The following is a 25,247-nucleotide window of genomic DNA, read 5'->3' on the forward strand; positions in this document are numbered from 1 at the left end:
TGGACTGTTGATCTCTTGCTACTGTCATTATCACTGGGTTATTAGGTACTCTGATGGAGAAAGGAAGAGGAATCTTTTAGTAATAAAACACTTCCCTTCAATTAAAAAAAAAATGTGTAGATGGATGCTGAATACTTAATTACATAACTTAATAACTACACCATAAAGACAGAGATTCACTCCCCAAAAGCCTACATTAAATTCATTATCTCAAAAGCTCTCATTACAATTAATGGCAAGATCACAGCCTTAGTCCAGAGGTAGTTCTATTACAAAATTTGAAGTCTGAGGTGGCTATGTTCAAGAGTCAGATGTTGAAAATTATATTCAATAATTCCAGGCTAATCTAAACGACCTCAGTACTAGTCATTGCTCTAATTAAAAACAAAGTAATCAAAGAAAAGGCATTCTGACAAGAGGAATGTAGTCTCAGTTCAGAACACTATCTCTGCTAGTCTATTGCCTACTTGCTCAGGAGTTAGAAGCTCTAGGATCAATTGCTTTCCAATTCTCAGGGGAAAGATGCACCACTGATTGTCTAGGTATCAATGGATTGCTACAGCAGCTTAAAGAAGCTGCCACATTCTCTTTTTTGAAAAAATTTACTTTGCTCAGATGTCTAACCAAAGGAGCTGTTTCGTGGCTATGAATCCAGACTGTAGAGGGGCATCTAGGAAACTTCATGGCACTTCCAGACAGCACCTGCCTCAGCATACAAGTGAATCCTGTTCTCAGATGTAACTCTCCCCTTCCACTGCATAAGGAAAATAGGTGACTGCTTGAAGTTATGCAGCAGGGTATCCAATAGCAGAAACTAGCATTGTTCCCTGTGTGGCTAATGGAGAGAAAGACTTAATGAGGCCTGCGTTCTAAATCACTGTCTGGTAAGGTGCCTACCTTTTGCCATTGATTAGATGGAGAGTTCAGAGTTTCCATTACCTTAGAGATATAATATAGTTGATGAACCTCAATTATTGCTGAATATTAGGGAGTGTGAATAGCTTGCAACTCTCCTTTTAAGTCTAACTTCCTCTTGTGGATTTAACCCTTTGGTCTGAGCAGAAGAAAAAGTCAGATTTAAAATAGATTATTTCTGCTTTTTCTTTCTTTTTTTTTTCCCCCTCCCAGCAAAGGACAAGAGATTAATATGGTATGAAGGTCTCTTAGAACAGAAGTATGCTCTTCAATGTTTGAAAGCAATCCATATCTAAGTACTGATTGAAAATGGCAAAATTACTCTGTTGAAAACTAACATGTCAAGCTAGCCAAGATATTCAAAGGTGATTACTTTTTTTCATCTCTTGGGAAATCAAAGATTAATACAGAGATAAGAAGCTATTTTTCTAAAAGAGTGGTGTCTTGCTTACGGCCAACCAGTCATTGACAGGTGAACCTGAATATTGTGACAATATTTGACAATGTGTGTCAATTAGTAACTTTTTAAAATATAATTGCACACATAATTAAATGGTTTAGGGTTTTTTTGCACCCTCTGTCTGTCTTATTCAAAAGCACATCCTGCTCTGGCAACTTAAATTGCAATCTATTAAACTTCTATAAGTAATTTAATTTCTTGTTTAGTATATGAATTCAAACACTAAGAATATGCTTATCTCTGATCAGTTGTCAAGAGGTAGAAATTAGGATAGTACTATTAAGTATCAACTATTCATTTTAGTTTCAAACCATGAATCCATTAATTACAAGTATTTTGAACACATACTTCACGTTCAGTGAGAATGATAAGTAAGTTGTAGCATTTTACTATGGCTGCAACAATGAATTAAATGCAAGAATCTCCCACATTAAAACTGTTACTTGCAACTTAGTTAATAGTTTTATTTTGATATTTCACTGCAATTTCCAAAGAACCTCCTTGATCTCTTTCTTTACAATAACTGCAGCTGTAAAAAAAAGTTACAATAGTATGGGCTTTTTTGTAACGGAAAGCAAGATGTCTCCACAAATAAAAGGATTCCAACACTCTATTGATTTTGAGATAACTGAAAAAAATAATTTAACTATGCATCCATAACAACTATGCATGACCCTCAAAAATCACTGGCGGACCAGGAATTAATAACCAGAACACATTCCCTGTGCAACTATTTGGATTAATTGCATTAAGAGACTTAATTTTGAAGGATTTGGGAATGTTTTTGCAAGGTTTAGGAAGGATTTCATTGGGATTACATGATGAGAAATTTTAAGTGTGCTTAACTGGTCACCTTAACTCTCTAGGCAACCATGAAACACATCCGTCATCCACTGCTTAGTAATTCTTATCCAAGATTTTGTCACCATAAAGGGAGTATCTTTATAATTCACTGTATATTTTAGCCAGCCAGCAGAAAAAAAACTCTGTGCCTTAGCAAGAATCTCAGTGTTGATGTTGTTCTTCAGACTGTTGGATTAGAACAGGGTGTGCTTGTACTCTGCATATTTTTGTTCTCTTGTGTTGCCTTCAGAGAAATGTAACTTTACTATTTCATCTAAAATGATATTCCATTTAAATTGGTCTAAATTTGCCACATGATAATATTCCTTGCCAATATCTTTATTCAAAGCTCTGCTAATTGCAAATTTAACTTAGGTATTTAAACTGAGCACCAATGTCCTATGACTAAGATATTATTTCAAGGGAGAAAATGTGCATAAACCAAAACGTTTTAGCAACTGGATGTCAGTAGCTCTACTTGTGCAAAATAACCACATCAATTTTATGCCAAATGTCCTGTGACATGAACTGATACAAAAAGGCAGGCAATCAGGTCTTCTACATAAATTCTGGAAAACTGAATTTAAAAAAAAAGTTTTTTACTTTTCATAATTCTGAGAAACCTGAAGTTTTGGAAAGAAATGTACTTTTCTTTTTTCCTTTTTTTTTTTTCCCTAATGAGATCACAACTGCAGTAATATACCAAAATGTGTGTCCAGTTCTGAGCATGCTGTTCTATTGTAGGCTGTAATCTGAATGTAAATATTGCAAATACACACCAAAAAAAAAAAATGGTGCCTGCAAACACCATTGGGAAAAATAAGAGGCAGCTGTGCACATAGCTACAATAACAGGGGACAAATCTATGAACAGATATAGATTTACTCAATTTCTGTTATAAAAATAGAATCTACCTTTCACTTCAGGTAACTTGCCTTATTTGCTACATCAATTATCATTGTACAGAGAAACACTGATTTTTTTTGATGTAAAGGCAGGCAGGAAGTAAAAAAATAGTCAGATATTAAACTTATACTTGAGTGATATTAATTTGCTTCTTTGTTCTTGAAATATGCATATTTAATTACCTGTGGGAGATGTTCTTGTGGACACTGGATTTTTCAAAATCAAAATAAGCTGTGTACAATTATTGATGGAATTACCTGCCAAGGAATTGTAAATAAGGTTAATGAAAACTTTTATTTTGTAAGAAATATAACTACCTCTTTTTAAAACTTACATCTTCCAAAATATCTTCCCTTGTGACCTGGGAACTGCAGTGCTGAAACTGAATGGCAGCAACTGAGATTTCCTGACTCAAGGAAATATTGTCACAAAAGCAGCTAAGACTATTCTACTTGAATGCTGTAAAACACAAACAGTGTTTTATATATATTTATATTTCTCTCTTGGCTGCACTACTATGTCATTAAAAAACTGCATCAGCAATAATTTTGCCCAACAACTGTTTTTTGGCTGTTGTCATTTAGATGCTTTTACCTAAAAACCATTCTGATTTAGAATTCAGCGTTGGGCATTTGTTTCAGACTAGAACTGTAAGATTGGTATCTCTTATAGTGCTCTTACCTCTCTTTGTTTTGTTGCAAATATATTCTTAAATGCTTTTATTAAAGCACATAAACTCCCAAATTTTTATCAACCACTGCCACACACTTTAATATGAAGCTCACCAACAATAGTTTGTAAGTATCTGGAACTCAACTTTAAGTGGAATAAAAATGCATGCAAAAGGTGAGTTACTGCAGAATCTCTGGTTGAAATTCATTTACATGAGTGAAAAAATGGCTAGAGAATTAATGGTTACTTTTGCAGCTTCTGATGGATCTACAGAATCAGATGTGGAATTGAAAACCCAATCTACTGAAAAACATCCAGTTATGAAAACCCTTATTATGAAAAACATTATATTTGATAGCCAAGTAACAGGACCTATTGTCTGTACTTTTAAGGTGCTTAGATATAAAACCCCAAGTTATGTACTAATTTCTAACTGCTTGGAAGAACACTAAGGCAGGACTTAAGGGCAGCAGAAAAATCAGTTTGTGTTTTGCATACCATTTTTGAACATTGGTGATTTCTCCCTGGTAAGCTTAATTCTCTGGCTGACAATTGTCTCATTGTTTTAATTTTGGATGATCAGAGCAAAAACATCACTGAGAAAAAGAAAAAAGGCATTTGCAGCAAGGGTAGCATACCTAAACTTTAGTGGAACATGTAAATTAAGTTTTATTTCGTAATTTAGCCTGATTTAGCCACTTCCTTTCATGTAAAAAAAAAAAAAGTTATTCTTTTAGGAATAAACACATTTTGATTGAACCCAGATAGAAGACTGGCTATGGACTGTTTATATGAGAAATAACATTGAGAGCTGCCACCAGCATAAGTACGCCTTACAAGGCATCAGTGTCTAATGTTCTACCTTATACTTCAAGTTTCCTCAAATTTCTTAGAGCTCGTAGAGTTCATTATGCCTATTCTTGCTTCAAGTGCAGCAGGGAAAGGAGCATTTCCCTTGCGTAAAGCCGGACTGACTGCAAAAACATATTAAATACTTACTTTTTAAAGACTGAAATTAAATTCTAAATGTGTATCAAGTAAGTCTTAAAGGAAGGTGCACTTGCGAGAGAGCTTTAGGAAGACTGCAAGAGCTAATGAGGTATCTGAGAGCAGTACAGATTCACACTTCTGAAGGAAACAAACAGGATGTGAGGTGCATCTCCTCCGCACGGAGGCGGCCCGGCCCCCGGCGTGGCAGCGTCACCCCGGGCGAGCGGGAGATTCGAAGGGAGGCGGCGGCGCGGGGCTGGGCGGCCATGGTGGAGGGCCCGTGCTGCGCCCTCTGCGGGGAGCGCCTGCGGGCACGGCTGCGGCGGGGACAGGCCGTGCGGGGAGCGCGGAGCGCCGCCGTGAGTGAGGGGCCGGGGCCGGGGGAGCGGCTCGGCGGCCGGGGCAGGGCGGGCCGGGACAGCCGCCGCGGGCGGCGACTCACAGCGCTTGAGCTCCTTGGGGCTGAGCGCAGCGCAGGGGGCTGGTTGGTGCCTCCCCGCCTGGCCCCCGGCTGCCGTGATCTGTGGGTGGTGGTGGGTGTCGTCCGAGAATACTATCTCTGTTCTTCCTTTGAATTATAAAATATCCTTGTCATCAACAAAGTAAATAAATAGGCCTTAGCAGGTCGGCTGTGTAAAGAGATGCTGAAGCTGTAGAAACAGGAGCTTTAGGAAATTATGAGTGAAAACTTTTAGAATCGCTCTGGTTCTCTTTGGTAAATTTAAAAATATCGCTTTGCTTCAGGAAGCCTGAAATACTAGGGAAGTTATTACTAATCTAATTTTTTTACAATCGCTTAAGTCTTTGCATGTGCTAGATGATCTTTAAGGTCCCTTCTAACCCAAAACGTTCTGTGATTCTAGTGTGAATGAAACACAAGGGAGAAAGGTACATGTTTCACAGATATCACAGAATATTCTAAGTTGGAAGGGACCCACGGAAATCATCAAGTCCAGCTCTTAAGTGAATGGCCCAAATGGGGTTCAAACCCACAGCCTTGGTGTTATTAGCACCATGTTAACCTGCAGAAAGGGAGCTTTTACTTCTATATTTTTTTTAAAGTAATTCTAATTAGACCAAGTATTTAAATAAAGGGTGTGACATCGGCTTTCAATGTACACAATACGTAGTTTTCCTACTAATCTTTATCCTTTTTGTTGACAGCATAAAATAATTCACTAGTATAAAACTGCCAGGGGACCTTCTAGTAGGTGGAGATGTCAGGATGTCAGTAAGCAGGCCTTAGCTGATAAGCTGTGAAGGTACAAACCTCTGGTTTTGATTAGAGAGGTAGCTAGGGTATTTTTTTTCATGTCTGGTTTTGCTCATCTGTGAAAAATTCTGTTGCTTGTGGCCCAAGTAAGTATATTGGATGCCTCCAGACAAAAGCTGGGGAATTTTTCCCCATCTTCAGTATACATAAGGAGTTTGTGATTAAGGCATGATAAGATAGTACTTCAATTAAATAACAATTTATGGAAGAATGTGGTTCAAGATATATCTGTCTAAGGTATGTCAAAGATTAGTCTTTATAGGTTTATATCTCTCAGGACTAAGCTTTTTAAATTAAAGAGTTATGTTCCTGAGGTTTCAAAAAAGAATTCTCATTGCCTCAAATAGACTCCTTCATAGCTTTGTACAATAAAAGTCACCTCAGGGCAGACTCTATTCATTGGCAAATGATCATCCTAAGGGTCTTGTCTTCTAGTAGTGACCCCCTTGCTGTTCACCTGCTTCTGAGATTAGACTTTAAACTAGTAGGAGGAGAGAAATATCTCTGTGGGCTCAGTGGAGGGTTTTCTGTGAAAATGTGAAACACTGTTTTCTGTTTCCTGTCTGAAACACTGAAAGCGTATTATCAGCATTTGGAGAAGAATATACAACTGCAAATAGCAAAATTGACACTCTGATATGTTTTTAATATTCAAACTGTATCTATTTAGTTTACACCAGCCTGAGACTCTTACTGTAAATTCATGACTTGAAGGAAAAGGCGTAAAATACCCTGAAGAAAAAGATGTATTGTTTCAATTAGGAAAAAAATTGAGCTAAGTCATGATGGCATTAAAAATAGTGACTGCTTCCTGGGTTAATAGTCCCATTGTTTTTGGTAGAATAGCCTAAAGAGAAAATAGTTAATGTTGTCTGAGTTGAAAAATTAGTTCATACATCTGCTTGCTGAATGTGTGCTGATGCTAGAATCAAAGCAGTATAAATTCTCTTTAATCTTTGTGTGTGTGTGTATGTACTCATTTTTCAGACTGCTGCAAGTGAGGGGAGAATCTCTGGTCATGATTTCCTTGTTGGACACATTTACAGGGGTGTGGAGACATTGGGAAAGGAACTTTTTATGTATTTTGATCAGAAAGCCTTGAGGTAAGAACTGAGAAAAAGGCTAAGATTACCTATAAAAAGCTGGTAGTCATGCTGGAATAATGTCAGACACATCTCGTGAAAGACTGGGCCATGAAGGGTAATTAACTAATTTTATTCTCCTGGATTTTCTCAAGTGGGGAGTGACTTCCTGGTGGGAGAAGTTAACCTGGCCATTAAATTGTTTTATGCAGTTTGGCTACTGCTTACCTGACTTGCATACGAGGAAGATACTTCTGAAATGTTGCCATGTTGTGGACAGTAATTAGAAACTCTAATTCAATGTATTTGTAATCCATGGTAGGCACTAGAAGCTTTTTTTTTCTAGAGGTACAGATGAGCAAGGACACCTGAAGAAATTAGTACTTCTGCTTTTTGATGTCCATTTAAACAGGGTCATTAAAGTTACTGAAGAAAATAAATTTTGTTTTGTTTTGATTTTTTGCCTTGAAAGTCACTTAAATAATCAATGAAAATTGAAAAAGATTCTTTGGTAGTTGCAAATTGTTCAGCAGAGTCTTTTGAGAACTGAGTGTTTTGCCATAGAAATGATATAGTTATGTGAGAGATCTTGCTCTGAGCTAGATTCCTATGGTCTGCTATTAATGTAATTTGGAGTGATGAATGGTTTAGAAAATTTTCTGAAAATTGATAATGCACATATGTTTTTACATAACTGATAATGGACTAAAATATTCTTAGGAAAGAAGTAATTGTTGACTCCAAATCCCTTAAAGGAAAGACATCCACTGTCTTGACTTGAAATTGTATCTTAGCCCTTAGAACGTGATAATGTGAAATGTCACTGTTTTTTGCATCTCTATGTTGTAGCCTGTCTGAGCTGCCGGAAATCTTTTATTTTTACCTGGAAAAATGTTTTAAATATAAGCAGATCCTTGCAATATTGTGTAGCACTAAATAATTCTAAAGTCTCACCGTTCATTTTAAAACAACAACAAAGTCATCAAGTCCTTACTATTAGTTATCATTGAATAACAGACCCTAGGTTTAGTTAGCATGGCTTTTTTATTTGTAGTTAAAATTAGTAGGCTTCTGTTTTGCCCTATTTCAGGACATCAAAGGTAATGAAACACTTCAGAGTGAAATTTTATAGATTTCTTAAGGCTATTGAATGTAAACATGTAGTAATGGCTCGATTATTTTTTCTAGTCATGAACTGGCAAGTCACTAAGATAGCTAATAGCTGTGATTCTTAATGCTCCTTTTAAACAGTGTACTGGAGCTTGGTAAATGAAACCATCAGCTATTAATGTAAATGCCATATCTTAAAAATAACTTTCTGGAAGCATTTAGTACATTACCATTTGGTAGCAAGATGCAAGAGTTTGGTTTAAAAAGAAGTTTGTCCAAGTTTAAAACTAAGTTTGGCTAGTTAAGCCTGTGCAGTACTGTTCATGGCACTTGTGAATTGAAAATGGCAATTGAAAATAAAAGTGGCTGAAACAACTGTATCCCAACTGTATCCCAACTGACTTGTAAGAAGAGTGTTTTGGAAAGACACAGGTTTTTAAAAATTGAAAAAAATAAATGCTATGAGGAAGTTACTTAGAGAGTTGCCCTTAAGACTATGTTTAATGACATGTCTTAACCCATCTGTAAATATTTAAAATGCCTGTCCTTCCTGAAATGTAACAAAGAGGGGTTGAAAGGAAATATACACCATATGCTGCATTTTTTTCGTCATTTATGTAGTTTAGTCTGCTAAATCTTTTTGTAACTACAAAATTATCTACTTTTTCTGATATACAGTGTATAGTAGTAGGACATGGGTTTTTGGACTTGAATGTACCAGGTGAATTTGTAATAAGTAAAATGTATGACATAATAGTCAAACTTGTCCTTTGCTCAAGCATACTAGCTCCTGGTAGAATATATTATAATATGTAAGACCTCTTAAAGCATTAGTGATCTGTAAAATGAATGCTCAAAAGAGTCTATTCTGCTACTTTGCCATCTGTGCATTTTTCGTTTTATTTCTTTTATCAATTTTTAATCGACCTGCAGCCTTTGCCTTGCCTGTAAACAAAGGAAAGCATATGGCAAATATTAATTACTTTGTTTATGGTGTTATTGGATGTAGTTGTGATGTGATAACAGGGTTGGCAATGTGTGGACTGAAATCTTTCCTTTCATACAAGATGAATTCTGCCTGATTTAACAGAAAATTGTCTGGTAAAGTGGCTTCATTTCTTTCAGGCTCCCTGAAGGTTTAAGAACCTATGTTGGAAGACCAGCATGTCAAGTGAAAAAAATTCTAAGTGCAGCACACCAGAAAAGTGTGTTACTTAATGATCAGGTCTGACTTCTGTGTAATGAATTCTGAAGATTGCTGGAAAACTGCCATGTTTTGGAGTGGTTTTGATTTGGGGAGGGTTGTTTATTCTCTAGTAATTGAGCACTATGTAAGCAAATAGTTTGTTGCTGTGTTACTGGTAATAAATAGAATTAATGTACATATATACTGACTTGGTTAGGCAAGGTTCATAAATTAAAAAATAGACTGGTGTTATGCTTGGAAACATTGTTAACTTAAAATAACTATAAAAGCTCTCTTTCTCTCCAAGGATTCACTTTGGTATGAACGGTTCCATGTGCATTAATCCCGATGGAAGCAAAGACAGAAATGGAGTACTACCAGTTTTGGAGATACAGCTTACAGAGGATACTGTTTGGTTTTTTGATGTGACAGTAGAGTATAGGTAAAGCAGAAACTAACCAAATTGAACAGATTGATTTATTTATTTTTATAACATTCTTTTAAGAACATAATGAATAATCACACACAAATTGTTAAGTGCTTGGATACTATCAAGACAAAACTTTCTAAACATATCATATTTATTGGTATGGTAATTTAGTTTTGTTACTTTGTATCAGAGCTTACATACAGTTAATGTAGTTGCATGCTGTAGTCCCATTAGGTAGTGTCAAGACTGGGAATGAAAGTCTGGTTTAATTCAGTCCTTAAATCTGAATGCTGAACTCCGTTGCTCCTTTACTTTCCATGAACGTCTCGCTTCCTTAACAAGAGTAACAACGTGCCATGATTACTGGCTTCAAATTTTTATGCTCCCAAGGTTGGGTTTTTATATTTCTTTTTGGAGCCAAATTGGTATAATTGTTCTAATTTACATTAAGTGGATCTTTATGTCTATCACCATTGTACTTCACACTGCTAATAAAAATTACAGCAAGCTTGATTTTAAATTGTTTGAGGCTCTTGAGAGAAAAGGAAAATGTAAATTCAAATAACTTATATATGCATATTTAAAATTACAAAACATAAAAGCTTATGTAAGCCTGAGACATCTTGTTCTGTATTATTTTTAAATGATTATGCTTAACCTAATAAAATAAAAATTTATCTTAAAAATATAAATATATATATGGTCATGTTGTAACTACTAGTGATAAACTACTACTGTATATATATATTATATATAGTAGTTTATTTATCATTATTGTAGTTTATTTATATATACCATATATTATATATATATATATACACATATAATATGTTGTAACTTCTTGACCATGTTACCAGTTTGTTATATTTGATGGTCCAAACACAGGAAGGGGTGGCTAATGTAATTTCTGTGCCTCTTCCTGTCACTGGTATTTTCATGGTTTCTATTATCTGCATATAATGTTCTATAATACTTTATTTTGTTCTTTTTTAAAACCGTGCTGCTATATTGGAATATTTTTAAAACAAAAATAAATCCTAATGAATTTTTTCTCTTCCAGAAATGCAGCTGAGAGTGAGCGGAAAGTGAGAATGATGGAAAGCTTGGATGTCTGTTCTCCAAAGTTTAGCTTTTTAAGAGCAGAAAGTGAGATTAAGCAGCACAAAACTCGCATGTTGTGTGATGTGTTACTGGATCAAGCAGTATTACCTGGAGTGGGAAATATCATAAAAAATGAAGCACTGTTTGATAGTGGTCTTCATCCAGCTGTTAAGGTGAATGAAATGTCTCAAGATGGTTTTTAATGACATCTAAGTATTAAGAAAGAGCCTCTGATATTAGGTTGTATCAGAATTCATGAAGATATTAGGAGGGAAGTAGGAGTTGTTAACTCTACGTGTTTCATGTGGTCATTAACTCTTTGGTCTATATAGGGGAAGACAACTGAAATTTTTACCAAGTCCTTTCCTTGGATGAGGGAATGCACATTGTTTGGTATGCAAGCAGTGAGTTTGTGTGGTATAGAATGTGAACATGTACTGTTTTACTGAGATGATACATATAATGTGCAGTCAGAATTATCATAACACAAAGCAGTGCAATTCCATATCAGTGTTCAAAGTGCACCTGCCTCAATAGGTCTTTTTTCTGTTGTCCCTTAGCATTGTAATATTCTAAAAATCATTCTTGTCTTTCTCACAGGTTTGCCAACTGACAGATGAGCATATACGTCACTTGGTGAAAATGACACGTGATTTTACCCTGCTTTTTTATAAGGTATTGGCACATGTTTCTGAGAAGCCTCCCAAACGTGACTCTGGCACATTAGATGTATGTGATCATCCAGTGAAAACAGTAAAAAGAGGCAACAGGACAAGTGTTTCCATGAATAGGAATGTTGAATTGTGTGCTCTTTATTAATTGTGAATTGTCAAATGATGGAAAAGTGGAGGAGTCAAGATTGTAAAAGTATGCACGGGTTGGCCCAGAAAAGTTTCACAGATGTTGCCTGAAGGCCAGTTCAGTTTTTCTGTGAATGTGCTGTAACGTCACTCTGAACATGTCAGAATTGATGTAGGTTAAACACAAACTTATATGTCAGGTAACATAAAGGTCACTCTTAAAACTGGAAACTAGAGATTGCCCCAGAGAATTATGAAGGTAATTCATGTGGCTTCCTTTATGAAACTTAAATAGCAAGTATATTTATTTAACTAAATAGATCATAACTGCTAACAGCTTATTTTATTTCCCTAACTGAAACAATGGTTTTCATTGCTAAAGTGAAATAAATTACAGTTTCTCACTACTGTCACAACTTCAGTAGGATTTAATTTCTTCCCCTGTAAAGTCTATAAGTCCTCGTTGCTCTTTAACTTTCCACAATAGAAAAAGAGAGAACTTGACCTAATCCTTCTACATTTTATTTCTTTAAGCTGCATGCAAACAAATGAACAGCAGTGGTGAAATTCGTGTCTGTTTCTCTTGGTCTTCATGAAAGCAAGGAGCTAGTGCTGCTAAAACCTGGTTTTTTTGGTAGGTTAGGAGGAGAGTACTTAATGTTCCTAATGCCATCTTTCAATCACTAAGGCGAAAAATGTGATTTGTTTAATCAGTTGGTCTGCTTAACTTTTCTTTCCCCCAACCCACTGAAGAGTCCTTTTAGTTTATTGGCTATGGAAATCTTTTCTTTCTCCAAACTTCACAGTGAAGTCTACCAATAAAGAGATAGCATGTAGTTCTACAACAACTATAATACTAGGGAATCTAAATGTGTCACAGGCTTTTATACTGGTAATAAACAAGTCTTAACAAAAAGTTAAACTTTCTGTTGCTCAGTGTAGCGATTTTTAAAACTTTTACAATCAACACTTGGCAAGTATTCAACAGTTAAGTGCTTTTAAGAGTTGGCCTCTCCTTCTAAGTCTCCTTAAAATGCATAATGAAAATATGATAATATGAGGCATAGTGCTTAATAATTTTTTATTGTTATAGATTGTTATATATTGTTATAGATTGTTTGTACTAATCATACTGTATTACAGGTGCAAAGATGAAGAATCTTGTTTGTGTAAAAAGCTGTTGCTTTAGTTTGTTTTTTACATAACTGGATGGGAAAAAAACTACTCATAAGAAACTGACTGTAAACCCTGAGAAAAAAGCAAACTGTTTGTGAATATTCATGCCAATATATATTATTAATTCCTTCTGATTGAATTACTAGGTTGTACCGGCACAGGCATTCTCATTCAGCAAGGCTGATGAGTAAAAGCACAGCAGAAGCAAATATGCTGTGCTCAGAGACACCTGTACTTTGGGAGAACTCCAGGAGTCTTCATACATTATGGAGCTAGAGCTATTGAACCCTGCCAAAACTGAGCTGGTACTGCTGGGCCAGCTGTGGTATTGTTTGAACTGTGCCCAAGAAATTGCTATTGTAGTGCAGAAACTCTTGTGGCTCTGCAGAGTTGGCTGAATCTTTACTGGGCTCTTGTTTGTTTTTTTACCACTTTTAGCTATATGAATTGTCTCATGAGATGTGCCTGCCTGTCAGCTGTCTGGAGACTCTTTAGACCACTGTGCCCTTGGGCTTGTACTGTACTTAATTTAATATGACTTTCTGCCAGGATCTAGGGAGCTTACCGTACTGCCAAGTGGCTTTTCACGAGCCAAGTTGTCTGGCATGGCCAGGGCCAAGATGAAGCTGAGGAACTTTACTGGGCACTAACCAACATTTACAGAATCCCTGGAATATTTCTGCATTGCACAATTCTTTAGGTTTTGGGAAGGCGGATTAACCCAGATTGTAGCATCAGGTCTGAGCTAGCTCTGTGGTGTGTTTTTTGTTCTTTTGGGGGTGAGGGGAGGTGGTATTGATTTTGTGGTTTGTCTTTGTTTTATTTCTGTTTTCTATGCTGCATTGGTTGGACCTTATTATCTCTTCAAGAACACTCCTACAGGTGCAAGGTCAAAGACGACTGGTGCTAAATCAGAGCTAGCTGGTCCAGCTGAACTCAGGGAGTTCCTAGCATGTATTTGCTTGCACCATGCTACTATGTTTTTTTCGTCTATCTTTTATTATTGTGTGGAGAATTATAGACACTTATAACTGATTTGTCAATTTTTTACATAAAATAATATGAAATTCAGATATAGCCCTTATGAGTGCGCCTTAAATCATCATCTAGTCATTGAGCTGTCAGTTTACGTAAGGTTATTTTTATTTTAGCTTCAGACTGACATAAAATTTATACTGAGTCTCTAACATGGATTGATACGTGTTCTGTTTTAGTGCCGCAAAACTGGGTCCCCACTCTACAAACACTACAAAGTGTACAAGCGCCCAGCCTGTGGTCAGTGCAGTGGGAACATCACTGTGTGTCGTTTAGGAGAGAATAACAGGATGACTTACTTCTGCTCCCAGTGTCAAAAGGCGGATCCCCAGCTTGTCAATCTCAGGTATGATGGTAATTTTGTGACACTTTTAAGCACCTCAAAGTGTTGATATAGTAAGAGGACATCTCTTTTCAAATAGAATGGATCCCTGTGCATTTTATAACTAAATAAACTCTGTGCTAGATGAGGACAGGACACCTTGCAAAAGAAAAATGTTTTGGCCATTGGTATTTAAAAATGGTTAGAAGCTTTGATTCTTTGATATTATTTCTTTAAAAGGCCCCATCTGTCATGAAGTAGCTATTACTTTAATCAAGTGTAGGAATTATAAAACAATTCAGAGTACTGAGAATTGTTTACTGAAATTAATTGACTGGAAAAGTTGCCCCTTGTTCTTTGTGTTATCAATATAATGGTCTTGGATGTTTACATACAACTGAGTTGAATAGCATAAAGCAAGAATTTGTGTGTCTCTCTTTTCACAGGATAGCCCCCTCACAGCTGTTCTGGCTTTAGAGTTATACTGAGGATAACTAAAACTTCAGTAAATTCAGAGTGCAGCAAATATTGTAGGGGCTTAGGATTTTTTCTTTTCTTCCTCCTTATCAGTTTTAAAAAGCTTTTGCTATAGGTGTGCCATAGAGGCACTTTGAGTTCCACATAAATTGTGCTAGCAGCAGCTTTCCTCCTTTTATTTCAGGAAAGCAGAAAATGCATTTGATATCACAAAGGGTCAAAAGGTAAAAGTTCCAAAAGCATCTTATTCAGGCTTAGATACCTATGTTATTCTTGAAAATTTTCATCTGAGGCTTCAGAATTTTGCCTTTTTATACTGAGCTCTGTCAATTTAATATAAGATACTGCTTCACTTTGCAAACTTTGCCTTCATTAGTGTGTGTGTATATATATACATTTTTAGATAAGATTTATGGAACACACAAATCCCTCTCCTAGCTCCAAGCTTCTTTTAAGACTCAGATGGCTGAAGGGATTTTGGTTAAAGCTTAAAAATCACTTTTGAGTACAGATCAAATATAGAAAATTCCAGCATGGAAGATAAATATTTCACATGCTGATAACCCCAATCTGCTGTATTTTTAGAAAGCAATAATGAGAAATATATTGCAGAAGGACAGGAAAACAGCAATGTTCCATTGAGTCAGATAATGAGAAAACTATGCAAGGAAAAAAAAATCTCTCTCTCTCTGTTCTAGAACAAGTAGTGATTTGGGGTTTTGTTATTGTATTTTTAAATAAATAATTAAACCGTACTGTATTTCAGTGAAAAACATTGTAATGGTAGCTATAAAATACAAAGGTTGTTTCTTGTTGTCCTTATGCTAATGGTCAGGTCTTTGTTTTCTACTGGTCTTTTTTCAATTATGCAGTAACCATTACTATGTAAAAGTATATGTAGCTCAAGTGATTTATCTACTAATCCAAGCTTTTCACATTTGAAGACTTGAGGGACACCATGTGATCAGACTGACTTGCTTCAGATCATAAACTGTAGAATTTAACCCAGTGGTTCTCGGGTCAAGTCAAGTAGTTTATGATTTTGCTCAACTGAAGAAATGAAGAAAATACCATTTATAAGCTTACCTCATCAAATTCAAATGTACCTTGAATCTTAAAAATACACTTTCCCCCCCGTATTTCATAAAATGGGAAGGGAGTGGGGGAGATGACATGATGTGACAGACAGACCAGAGGAACAACATGGAATTAAACTCCAAAACATGACATGCTGAATATACTCAGTCTAGTAAAGCATTTTTGATAACTGAGTAGAACAATTGATCTAATAATGTGAAAATACCCATTTTAACATTTAGAGTTTGGCTGTTTTGTTATCTAGCCACAGTAGTTTGGTGAACGCTACTGTAATGTCTGTTCTACCTCTCGGCAGCACAGGATGTCTGGTGTGTCAGCAGTTCTCATTATTCTCCTTAGTCTTCCTGTTGTGGAAGACATGTGGTAGGTAGTGGATATCTCTACCACTATCTTAGGAATCTAGTCTGATATGGCAAGTGCTAATTATGGGAAAAGTGATAGGTCAAGGGAGTGTCACACATATGTTCCCAACTACAGCATTTGCATTATTAATTGAAGCGCCTAAATTCTTTGGATTAAAAGAAGTCTCCAGAATTGCACAAAAGCTATGGAGAAAAACACTTGACAACGTGTCAACCGTGAGTTGGTTGATAATATAGTACTTAAAAATGTAAGTACATAACTTAGTGAACAGGTACGTTCAAGTTACATTTAACTTGCTGTCAATGTTTGAATATAGTGACTGTAAAAGAGTAACTATGATTCTAAATCAGTGTATCAACATAGGAGTTATTATAATTTACAGGAAAATCAATAGAACTAAATATTTAGAGGTACCTGGAGTATGGCTTTGGCTCACATGTCACAGCTAGGATCCTTAATTCTGAACAGGCTCCTACATGTTAAAAGGCTTTCTAGCAAATAGTGACAAACAAGAGACTTTCTAACTTTTAAGGCTTTCAGTGCTGTTGGCTGTTATGATAACAAAGAGGACTTATGTATAGCATTGAAATGAGAGCAAGAAAATTAGTTTGCTAGATTATGTGACTTTCTGCAGTTCAGTTTCTAAACAGTTCTTCATCCAGTAATGCATTTGTTAGTACGTGTTCTGTACAAGGGAGCCCTGAAACAGTCTCCCTTTCTCACCAAGTTTTTTGCTGCAGTACTTGAAAACGGTAGGGAATTTGAGAGGCTGGGGCATTGTGCTGGAGAGTACCTCAGTTAATAATTACCTTTCTGTCAATTTCTTGTTTAAATATTTTTATTTGTATTACTTGTGCAGCATCTGGAAAGATTTGCCCTTGAGTTAAAGAAAAAAAAAATCAAACTTGAACCATGACATGCTGTCCAAGCTATGATAGGCAGGCATAACACTCTGTGCTGTTTGTTCTCTGGCCCTGTGCCTCCCTGCACGTAATGGTGTAAGGCAATTTGTAGAAGGAACGTCAGAAAATACTAACATCATTCTTTTGTTTCACAGCAAACTGCCAACTAGAAATAGCCTAATTGGCTGGGCATATGGCAGGGGGTCATGTTCTAATGAACACGTAGCTCAGAAATCTGAAGAGGAGTGGACATGTATGCGCTGTACCCTAACAAACAAGCCTTCTGCTGAAATTTGTGATGCCTGTTTGACTTCAAGGCCTGAAGGTACTGAAGAGTCATCTGGCATCTATGCTGGGAAAGGGGGGAGGACTGTGGTTTTGATGTAGTTTTGAGAACTGTAGAAGTGTCTTATTGTGAATCATATTTATATAACTAGCTAATTTGAAGTCAGATTTGGGGAAATCTTACACAGACAATCATGGAAACTGTCTTGTCTTACACCCTAAAAATGTATTCCAACTTTATGTGCAGGTGGGATTCTATAAATACCTCTCTTCAGTGACCCTTTATTTTTGTTGGGGCAAGGAGTGAGACACATCACCATACTTTCAACTCTTCTTAAAATCATTCAAAATTTGCTGCATAAGTCTGAATGAAAAATCAACAGCAGACAGAAAAGTAACTATTATTCTTTCATGCAAACAAGAGCAGTATATTTTGGTACCCTTTTCTAAAAGGATGTCAGTTTCTCAGGAGCTGGTTTTTTTCCCTCCAAGTTCAGAGTAAAAATGATTCTAGACTTCTTACCTAAATCTGTTGTTAGTCTCTTGCTGGAGCTTCTAATGCTGTTATCTACATGAAGTATTGCTTCCTTGCTTAATCCTTTTATGAATGGAGTGATGTGTGCGAAACTCTTATCTCACACCAGCTAAAGTCCATTTCCTCAGGTCATGAATCAATAAAAGTATGTCTTTGTGCCTTTCATGACAGTTTTTGCCAGCACAGGCTAATCTTGCATAATTCTTCTGCAAAATCAGCACCAGAAACCTGAAAATTTTAATCTGTTCCTTGAATCAGATTTACCAACTAATATTTACCCTGGAATTAATACTGTCAGCTGGACCTTAAAATATATACTGTCATATGCACAAATGCTTTATTTTAAGCTTTGAAAAAAATCTTATTCCTTCTTCTGGACTTATAAGTTATATAAGTTTAACTTGTTTAGTTACATGCCGTTACTGAAAACAGACCTGGAATTTGAAGATGTGTTGGACCTGGTGGAATGCTGTTGGAAAAATTCTTTTTTTTAAAAAAATAAGATTCATTTTTGCATCATAGGAGTGATATTTGAATTTTTTTTAAGATGAGTTTGCTTACCTCTTTTTTTTTCAAACCTTAAGATTTCTTTCCTTCTCACTTTGTTCAGTGTTTGTCTTTTTATTGTTTCTAAAATTAACTACTGTCAGCAGAAATGTTTCAATTTTTGAGAACAGAGTACTTAGTATGTAAAATTAGCTGCTGGCCATACAGCCAGAATAATTCAGTCTGTAGACACAGATAATTGCCATTATATCACAATTTCCTTGCATCTTTGCTAAGTACAAGGCCAAGCTACTGTTCTTTCTTGAAAGGTCTGAATGCACTGAAACCGATATGTTTCACTGTGCGGCAGTAGCAAAATGGAAGGAGCCTGGAACCAAGTAATGTCCCGAGTAAACTGTAGAGATTCTTATTTTGTTTGAGTGAGAATGCCTTTAGAGAGAGTGTGCCCTTCTGTGCGCCTTACCTACCCATTTTTCTTCTGCTTAATTCCCTCTTTTTTGTGTGGAGGGAAGATAGAGGAGGGAGGCACACTATAAGTTGCCCACTAGGCAGGCCTCTGATTCTGTGAAGGAACTGTTGGTTCATGTCAGGAAATATACACAAAGCACATGTCTGAACTGCTTGCTTCATAAAAGCCTCTTACAGTAAGGGAAGGACAGGAAAACTGAAAACACTAGAAAACCCAACAAGTGAATATTCCTTTTCATGTCAATAATAAAATAATACTTTAAAAATGTATAATGCATTGCTACTTGTAGGTACCATACCCCGTGATCTCCCATTGCAGGTGTTTATAAAAGATTATTTTAAAAAATATAAATATTTTAATCCCTGTGATTTTATAAGGTTATTAGTTCAGTAGTTTTCATTTACAGAGTACTATTAACATTTGGTCCTGTTTAAGCAATAGTGATGTTATCTTGAAACACGTTTTACATGATTCCAAAAGTGCATGAGCTTTTCTTAGTGTAAGAAATGTGGTACTCTATCTAACCTGTGACAGATCTTTCAAGATGGTATTGTAAATTGGCTCTTTCACTTTCCGTATGATGATTTATGAATATAGATCAGAAATATAATGTCTAACTCTATGCAGATGGATTATAACTAATAACTTCTTTCCTTAGTTCCAAAGATGGAGAATGTTGAAGATTCTGCAGCCTTTGACGTAAAGTTAATGAAGTACCCTTGTAATGAGTTCAGAAAACCAAGCACAGAAATAAAGATCAATAGGAGAACTGCATTTGGAACTACAACCCTTGTCTTAACAGATCTTGGTAACAAAGATGTTTTGAGAAATGGTACCCAAATATCTGATGGACACTCTCAGTGTGTTGCTCCAAAAAGCAGTTGTAAACAGATCCAAAGCACTGCCTACCAGTCAGAGGGAAACACAGGCAAGGACTGCTCAACACACGTAAATGCTCTGGCTTTGTCCTCATGTCAGCAACCTGTCTCTTTCCAACACATACAGAAGAAACAGAAAATTGATCATATACCCTCAGTTCACAAATACAATATAGCAATCAGGTATGTATTCTAACATAAAAACCAGTCTTTATAATCCCATAAACAAACTTTATCCCCAAAGATTAATGGAATACTGTGCTGTTGGGCTCAGACAGTGTTGTCTTTGGATTTCTGCCAGAGGTAACTTATTCTAGGCTAACTGTAATTTAACATGATTTCAATAGCACTGAATGACCTAGGCTGTCACTGGAAAAGTCCTCATTTTGGCCATACTGCTGTTAGCTAAACAGCTGTTCATAGTTCAGCTATTCCCATGGAATAGTACAGTATAGCTTTAATAGGTCAACAAGCACAGTTCTACCTAAGGAGTTGTTTGATCTTAGTGCTGTAGTTGCCACTGCTTAGAGAAATCTTGAAGTCATTGTGAAAGATTACAAAAGGAAGCTAGGTGAATGAATATATTCTAATTAAAATTATTTGTCAACTACCAGTTTCCAACATTTTCCAACATGATAGCAAGCTCTATACAGGTGCCTTAATGAACTTTCCATCACTGTTTTTACTCTTAACTTTCATCCCCGTTTTATACAACCACTTTAATGCTCTCCCCATCCTGAATTTTTATTTACACAGCCCTGTTCAGACACATTCATTGCCTAGTTAAGAGAAATGTGAGAATCTGTGAGGGTTGTCAAGGAAAAGCTGGGCACACATACACAGCAGTAATGGGAGTGCCAGGTAGATGTCACTTACAGTGGTAAATTTTACAGCTGAATATGAAATATGGATGATATGCTACAAAATTCCTGGTCATGTGTCTGTTCTGAAATACAGAAATTACTTCTTGCATTGTTGAAGCACAAATTTTGAAATGAGATCTCACTAACTAGCCAGGCTAGACTGTATGAATATAATTTCTCCTTGCACTCTCAGCAGAGGACTACTGAGGATGTAGGCAGGATAACTGAGAGTACAGATGACTGCAAAGAAGAAATGAGACAATATTGATCATGAAAACATGGTAGTTGTAGCAAATCATCAACTTAAATGTTTTAAACAAAATTAAAAAACAAACTGAAAAAACTCAACCAAAACCAACAAAAAAAATCTGTTGGCCATTTTTGTCTTCTTGTGTTTTAGTGAGGCATTGGAAGAAAACTGCTGATGTCTGCAGGACTGCAATCTTCCAGACATAGAAGAGAACATAAAGTTCCTAAGCTTGAACAGAATGAATTAATATTTTCTTTTTTCACTAAGGTCCCATCACTGCTTTTCTGTTCTATAAATATATTGGAAAGATTCATTTCAGAGCATTCATCTTTTTCATGTTATGGTTTTTAAATGAAGCCTTGTGTATTGCATTCAGATAATCTCTGACTATCTCAATCATGAGGAAGAAAGAGAGAAGCTTTATCCCTTTCAGAGAACTCTGTTCCATCCCCTCAGCTGGACTATTTCTTGTCCAAATACGATTTGGAGCATTACTGTAACTTTTTAGTAAAGAGGGTGGGAGTCTTTTCTGTGAAGCATACAAATGCCTTCAACCTGGAGTAATGACTTGGTATTGGTCTTTTTCCCACCGAGAGCAAAATACTCTTTTAAACCGTGTCAGAATTAGAGGTAGGGAGTATAATAGCAGTGGTAATATTTATTTTGTTTTGTAGATGAATTTGAATACTTCAGAATAATTTAAAACGTGGTGGGGAGAACTGGTATAATACCTCAAGAAAAGCACATAGTCTTGTCTCTTTACTCCTAGCAGTCATTAAGCTTTAAAGACACAATAGGGTGCATTAGAGAAGCAAGCTTTTTGACTGTCATTGTGTGTAAAAGTACACTGAGTGAGCTATTGTAATGGTAGGAGAGAATTCTTTGGCTGGTAACCCCTTTAACTTTTCACAGGAGTCATTTTGTAACTTGTCATTACAGCGCACCTCAAGCTAATGTGACAGATGATACTCGTACATTAAGCATGGGCCATCCTCGCTGCAGCAAACACAGCCGTCTCTGCAGCCTCAGGGTGGTGAGAAAGGACGGAGAAAACAAGGGCAGGCAGTTTTATTCCTGCCCTCTACCCAGGGAAACCCGGTGTGACTACTTTCAAGTACGTATAAGACTTAAGGGCTTGTTTTATAATAAGCAGTTGTTCCTGCAGCCTCCTTGCCCCAGTGATCTGTAATTGTGGACAGATATATTGCATTTAAAGTTTGAGGTAATTCTAAATACTTTCACACACTGAATTGAAACTAAGACCATAATAGTAGTTATAAACTTACAGTTTTAGTTACTTCTCTTACTGTTGAAAAGAGACCTGCTTGTGCAAATGCTCCTAATCTGCTTCCCTGTGATGTAAAACATATGCATAGCAGAAATATTGGTTTGAAGGGACTTGTACAAGTTGTTCAGATCAGCATCTTGCTCGAAGGAGGACTATGGCAAACTAGATCTAATCATCAGCCATGTTTCTGTCTAGCCAAAATCTTGAAAGCCTTTTAGGATGAAGATCTATAATCTGCCTGGGCAACTGCTCCCACGGTTGCACTAATACCTAACCTGACCTTCCTAGCTGCAATTGGTGGCCACTGCTCCTTGCTATGAATGTATGTGTCTGAGAAGAGTTTGACCTGGTAAGTGACCTGGCAGTCACTTACTATCAAGTAGTTAATAGATGAAGTTAAGATAGTAATGACTGTAATGCCTTAATTTGAAGAAAAGTATGTGTTAACATCAATTAAAGTTGCACCAGTCAAAGTGTGTGCAGTTGCAACTGATGTTAAAGAAAAATCTAAAATAGTGATCACAAAAGAGATAAAACTATCCTAATTCCTAGGAACAGTTTCTTCTAGGGTAGAATGCCCTGTAGATCTGTTTCTATTGTCAGTTCTAAAATAGCCATCACGTGTGCCTAAAGCCTGGTTTCTCTTGGCAGTGGGCTGACTTGGATTTTCCATTTTGTTGCCATGGCAAGCGATGCATTATGAAGACTGTGTTGAAGATTGGTCCCAATAACGGAAAGAACTTTTTTGTGTGCCCTCTCGGGAAGGAAAAACAGTGTGGCTTTTTCCAATGGGCAAAAAATGGGCCAGGTATGCAGATTCTTCCTTGATGGTGATGTTACAGTTACCTGCTCCTCAGGATGTCTTAAGCGCATACAACTTTCATAGTAATTTCTGGTTTGTTTTGACTTTCTCTCTGTTCACTGGTTAATAAGGAAAATAGCTCCAAAGTAAAGAACAGCAGATCTGGAAAGAGTAACTTTACATAGTCCTATAAAAATTTAACACTGCTTGTATGCTGCCTACAATTTTGAAATAAATACTTAGCTTGCAATATATACTGTTGTATTTCTAATAAAAAAATTTAACTGTTTTCTTTTTTCATGTAATGTGGCTACTAAATTGGTAGACTTTATCATAAGTGTAAACATGTATTTAATAGAAGTGAATAAAAAGATTATTTTTTATATATATATGTATTTTTATGTATATATATTATTAATACCACTTCATGCTTTATTTACTCAGAGCTTAAAATGAATCAGCAATGGACTGTACCCTTCAGATGTTACAATAGTTAATTGTCTGACTTTGCTTAGATTTGGAAAACAAAGACAAAAACCTGCCTTAAAATGAAGAACATGACTTCTGTTTTCTAAATTACATATTCTAAATTCAGGTCTGAATGTTTTATTCAAGTTGCTACTGAACATTTTTGCCCCCACATCCATGTGTAATGAATAATAAAATCATACGTCTGAGGTGGTTAAAACTCAGTTTATGTTTGGTTGTCTTACCACTATTTGCTGAAGCAAGGGGAAAAGTAAAAAAAGTATGCTAAGCTATCAAATGAAAAATAAAGCAGAAACAGCATTCTTCACATCTTTGGAGCAAGTACTATAGATAACAAGGAAAATGAGACTAATGAAGATAATGGCCATAGCTTCATAGATTATTGATTCACAATCAGTCTTTAAAGAAAGTAATGGAAAGTAGGTATTGCTTCCCACCAAAAACGGTCTGGATGAAATAGGCTTAAAAGCACCTTGGAAATGGTCCTTCAGTCTATGGTCTATGCAAATACTTCAGAATTGTTTCCCTTTTTTTTTTTGACGGGGGGAAGGACTGCTTGGTTCTCTTGAGAAAGTTGTGGAACTTCAGTCCAATTTAAACCTTCCATTCCATGGTGAAAGTGAAACTTCAATTCTTCCCCTAATCAGCACAAATTCAGAGGCTTTTTTATTCCTCTTTGATACTTTTGAAATCTTCTAAAACTTTGCTTACGTGAAGCAATATATCTTTCATGAGGTACACAACTCCACCTGAGAACAACAAAAGCTATTGCACATGGTGACTACTGATTTTTTCCCATTACCATCTTTCTATATGATGCTTCTTGTTACAATAATATGTTGCTGCTAGCTTGTGCTTATACATCTAAATTTTAAAATTATTATCTAACCAGTTCCTCACTTGTATTTGTACAATTCCTTACATTGATAAAGTGTTTGATTATTTTTAAATTTAACATGCTTTTGGATGTCTTGCACAGAGATAAATCCTCAGTAGTTCAGTTAAACTTGAAAAATAAAAAATAAATACAACCATTTTTGATTACTTGCTTTCTACAAATATTAAGATTTCGCTAAAGCTGTAAGCTAAATGACTTTTTCAAACTTTGACGCTTGAAAAATAACAATTAGGTTATTATATGTTTTTATTTTAGTTTAATAGCCAGACAAGAAGTGAGTATCTGTTTACATATAACACATACAAGTTTTAAAGCATTAACTGCTTTTATTAGCTACTGCAATCACTTTACTTTTCTTGTATTTCTAGAACATATGTTTGTTGTTTTGTTTTTTTTTTAAATGTGTTTGGAAGTGGTGGTATATTTGCATCAGCCTAATTTTGCTATACGCTATATATCCTAGTTGTATAACATCACAAGGAGAGAAAAAGCAGACAGGGGAATAACAATGGGTAAGGATACATTGAGCTTATCACAGTGAACTAACATCTGGAGGAATTTGACGTTTACACTTAAGGGAAGTAGGAAACTATGCAAGAGACAGTGAATTCTAATTCACTAGATGCCTCTACAAACCTTACTGCTTTTGCAAATACTGGTTGTTTTGGCTTTTTTTTAGCTTTTGTTTTCTCTTTCTCTTGCAGAGGACAGCACTTTGTAACTTGCTTAACGAGCTATGGTTGATAGCTGGTTATAAAAAGTTTTAACCAAAAAAAGCTGGCAACAAAACTTGTCTTGGAATAGATCCCCACTCAACCTTTCAAAAAGAAACTGCAACCAAG

General features: G+C 36.0%; 1 protein-coding gene across 4 annotated transcripts; it reads left to right on the forward strand.

Annotated features, from left to right (window-relative positions):
• The first annotated feature begins 5,052 nt into the window (after positions 1 to 5,052).
• NEIL3 (nei like DNA glycosylase 3) lies at positions 5,053 to 25,247 on the forward strand. 4 transcript variants are annotated; one of them, XR_001875081.1, is made up of 11 exons: positions 5,053 to 5,145; positions 7,047 to 7,162; positions 9,745 to 9,879; positions 10,928 to 11,141; positions 11,569 to 11,643; positions 14,159 to 14,325; positions 17,297 to 17,466; positions 19,596 to 19,998; positions 21,868 to 22,042; positions 22,412 to 22,565; positions 22,868 to 22,946. XR_001875081.1 is itself a non-coding variant. In XM_017816496.1 (11 exons), the coding sequence occupies exons 1-11, from the start codon at positions 5,053 to 5,055 to the stop codon at positions 25,124 to 25,126; spliced, it is 1,722 nt and encodes a 573-aa protein (XP_017671985.1). In that variant the 3' UTR covers positions 25,127 to 25,247. The 4 variants fall into 4 exon arrangements, 3 of the variants coding, with proteins under 3 accessions (XP_017671985.1, XP_017671984.1, XP_017671986.1); XM_017816496.1 differs by lacking the exon at positions 22,412 to 22,565 and adding an exon at positions 25,110 to 25,247 and having other exon boundaries at positions 22,868 to 23,024; XM_017816495.1 differs by lacking the exon at positions 22,412 to 22,565 and having other exon boundaries at positions 22,868 to 24,007.

Source organism: Lepidothrix coronata, unplaced genomic scaffold (assembly GCF_001604755.1).
Source record: "Lepidothrix coronata isolate B3197 unplaced genomic scaffold, Lepidothrix_coronata-1.0 Scaffold56, whole genome shotgun sequence".
Taxonomy (NCBI): domain Eukaryota; kingdom Metazoa; phylum Chordata; class Aves; order Passeriformes; family Pipridae; genus Lepidothrix; species Lepidothrix coronata.

What these genes read in the sequence shown, in the direction of transcription:
- NEIL3 (XM_017816495.1), top strand. Translation starts at nt 5,053, where the DNA reads ATGGTGGAGGGCCCGTGCTGCGCCCTCTGCGGGGAGCGCCTGCGGGCA. An exon ending in GTCTTCATCCAGCTGTTAAG is followed by an intron (nt 11,142 to 11,568) that starts GTGAATGAAATG and finishes TCTTTCTCACAG; the next exon opens with GTTTGCCAACTGACAGATGA. An exon ending in TTACCCTGCTTTTTTATAAG is followed by an intron (nt 11,644 to 14,158) that starts GTATTGGCACAT and finishes GTTCTGTTTTAG; the next exon opens with TGCCGCAAAACTGGGTCCCC.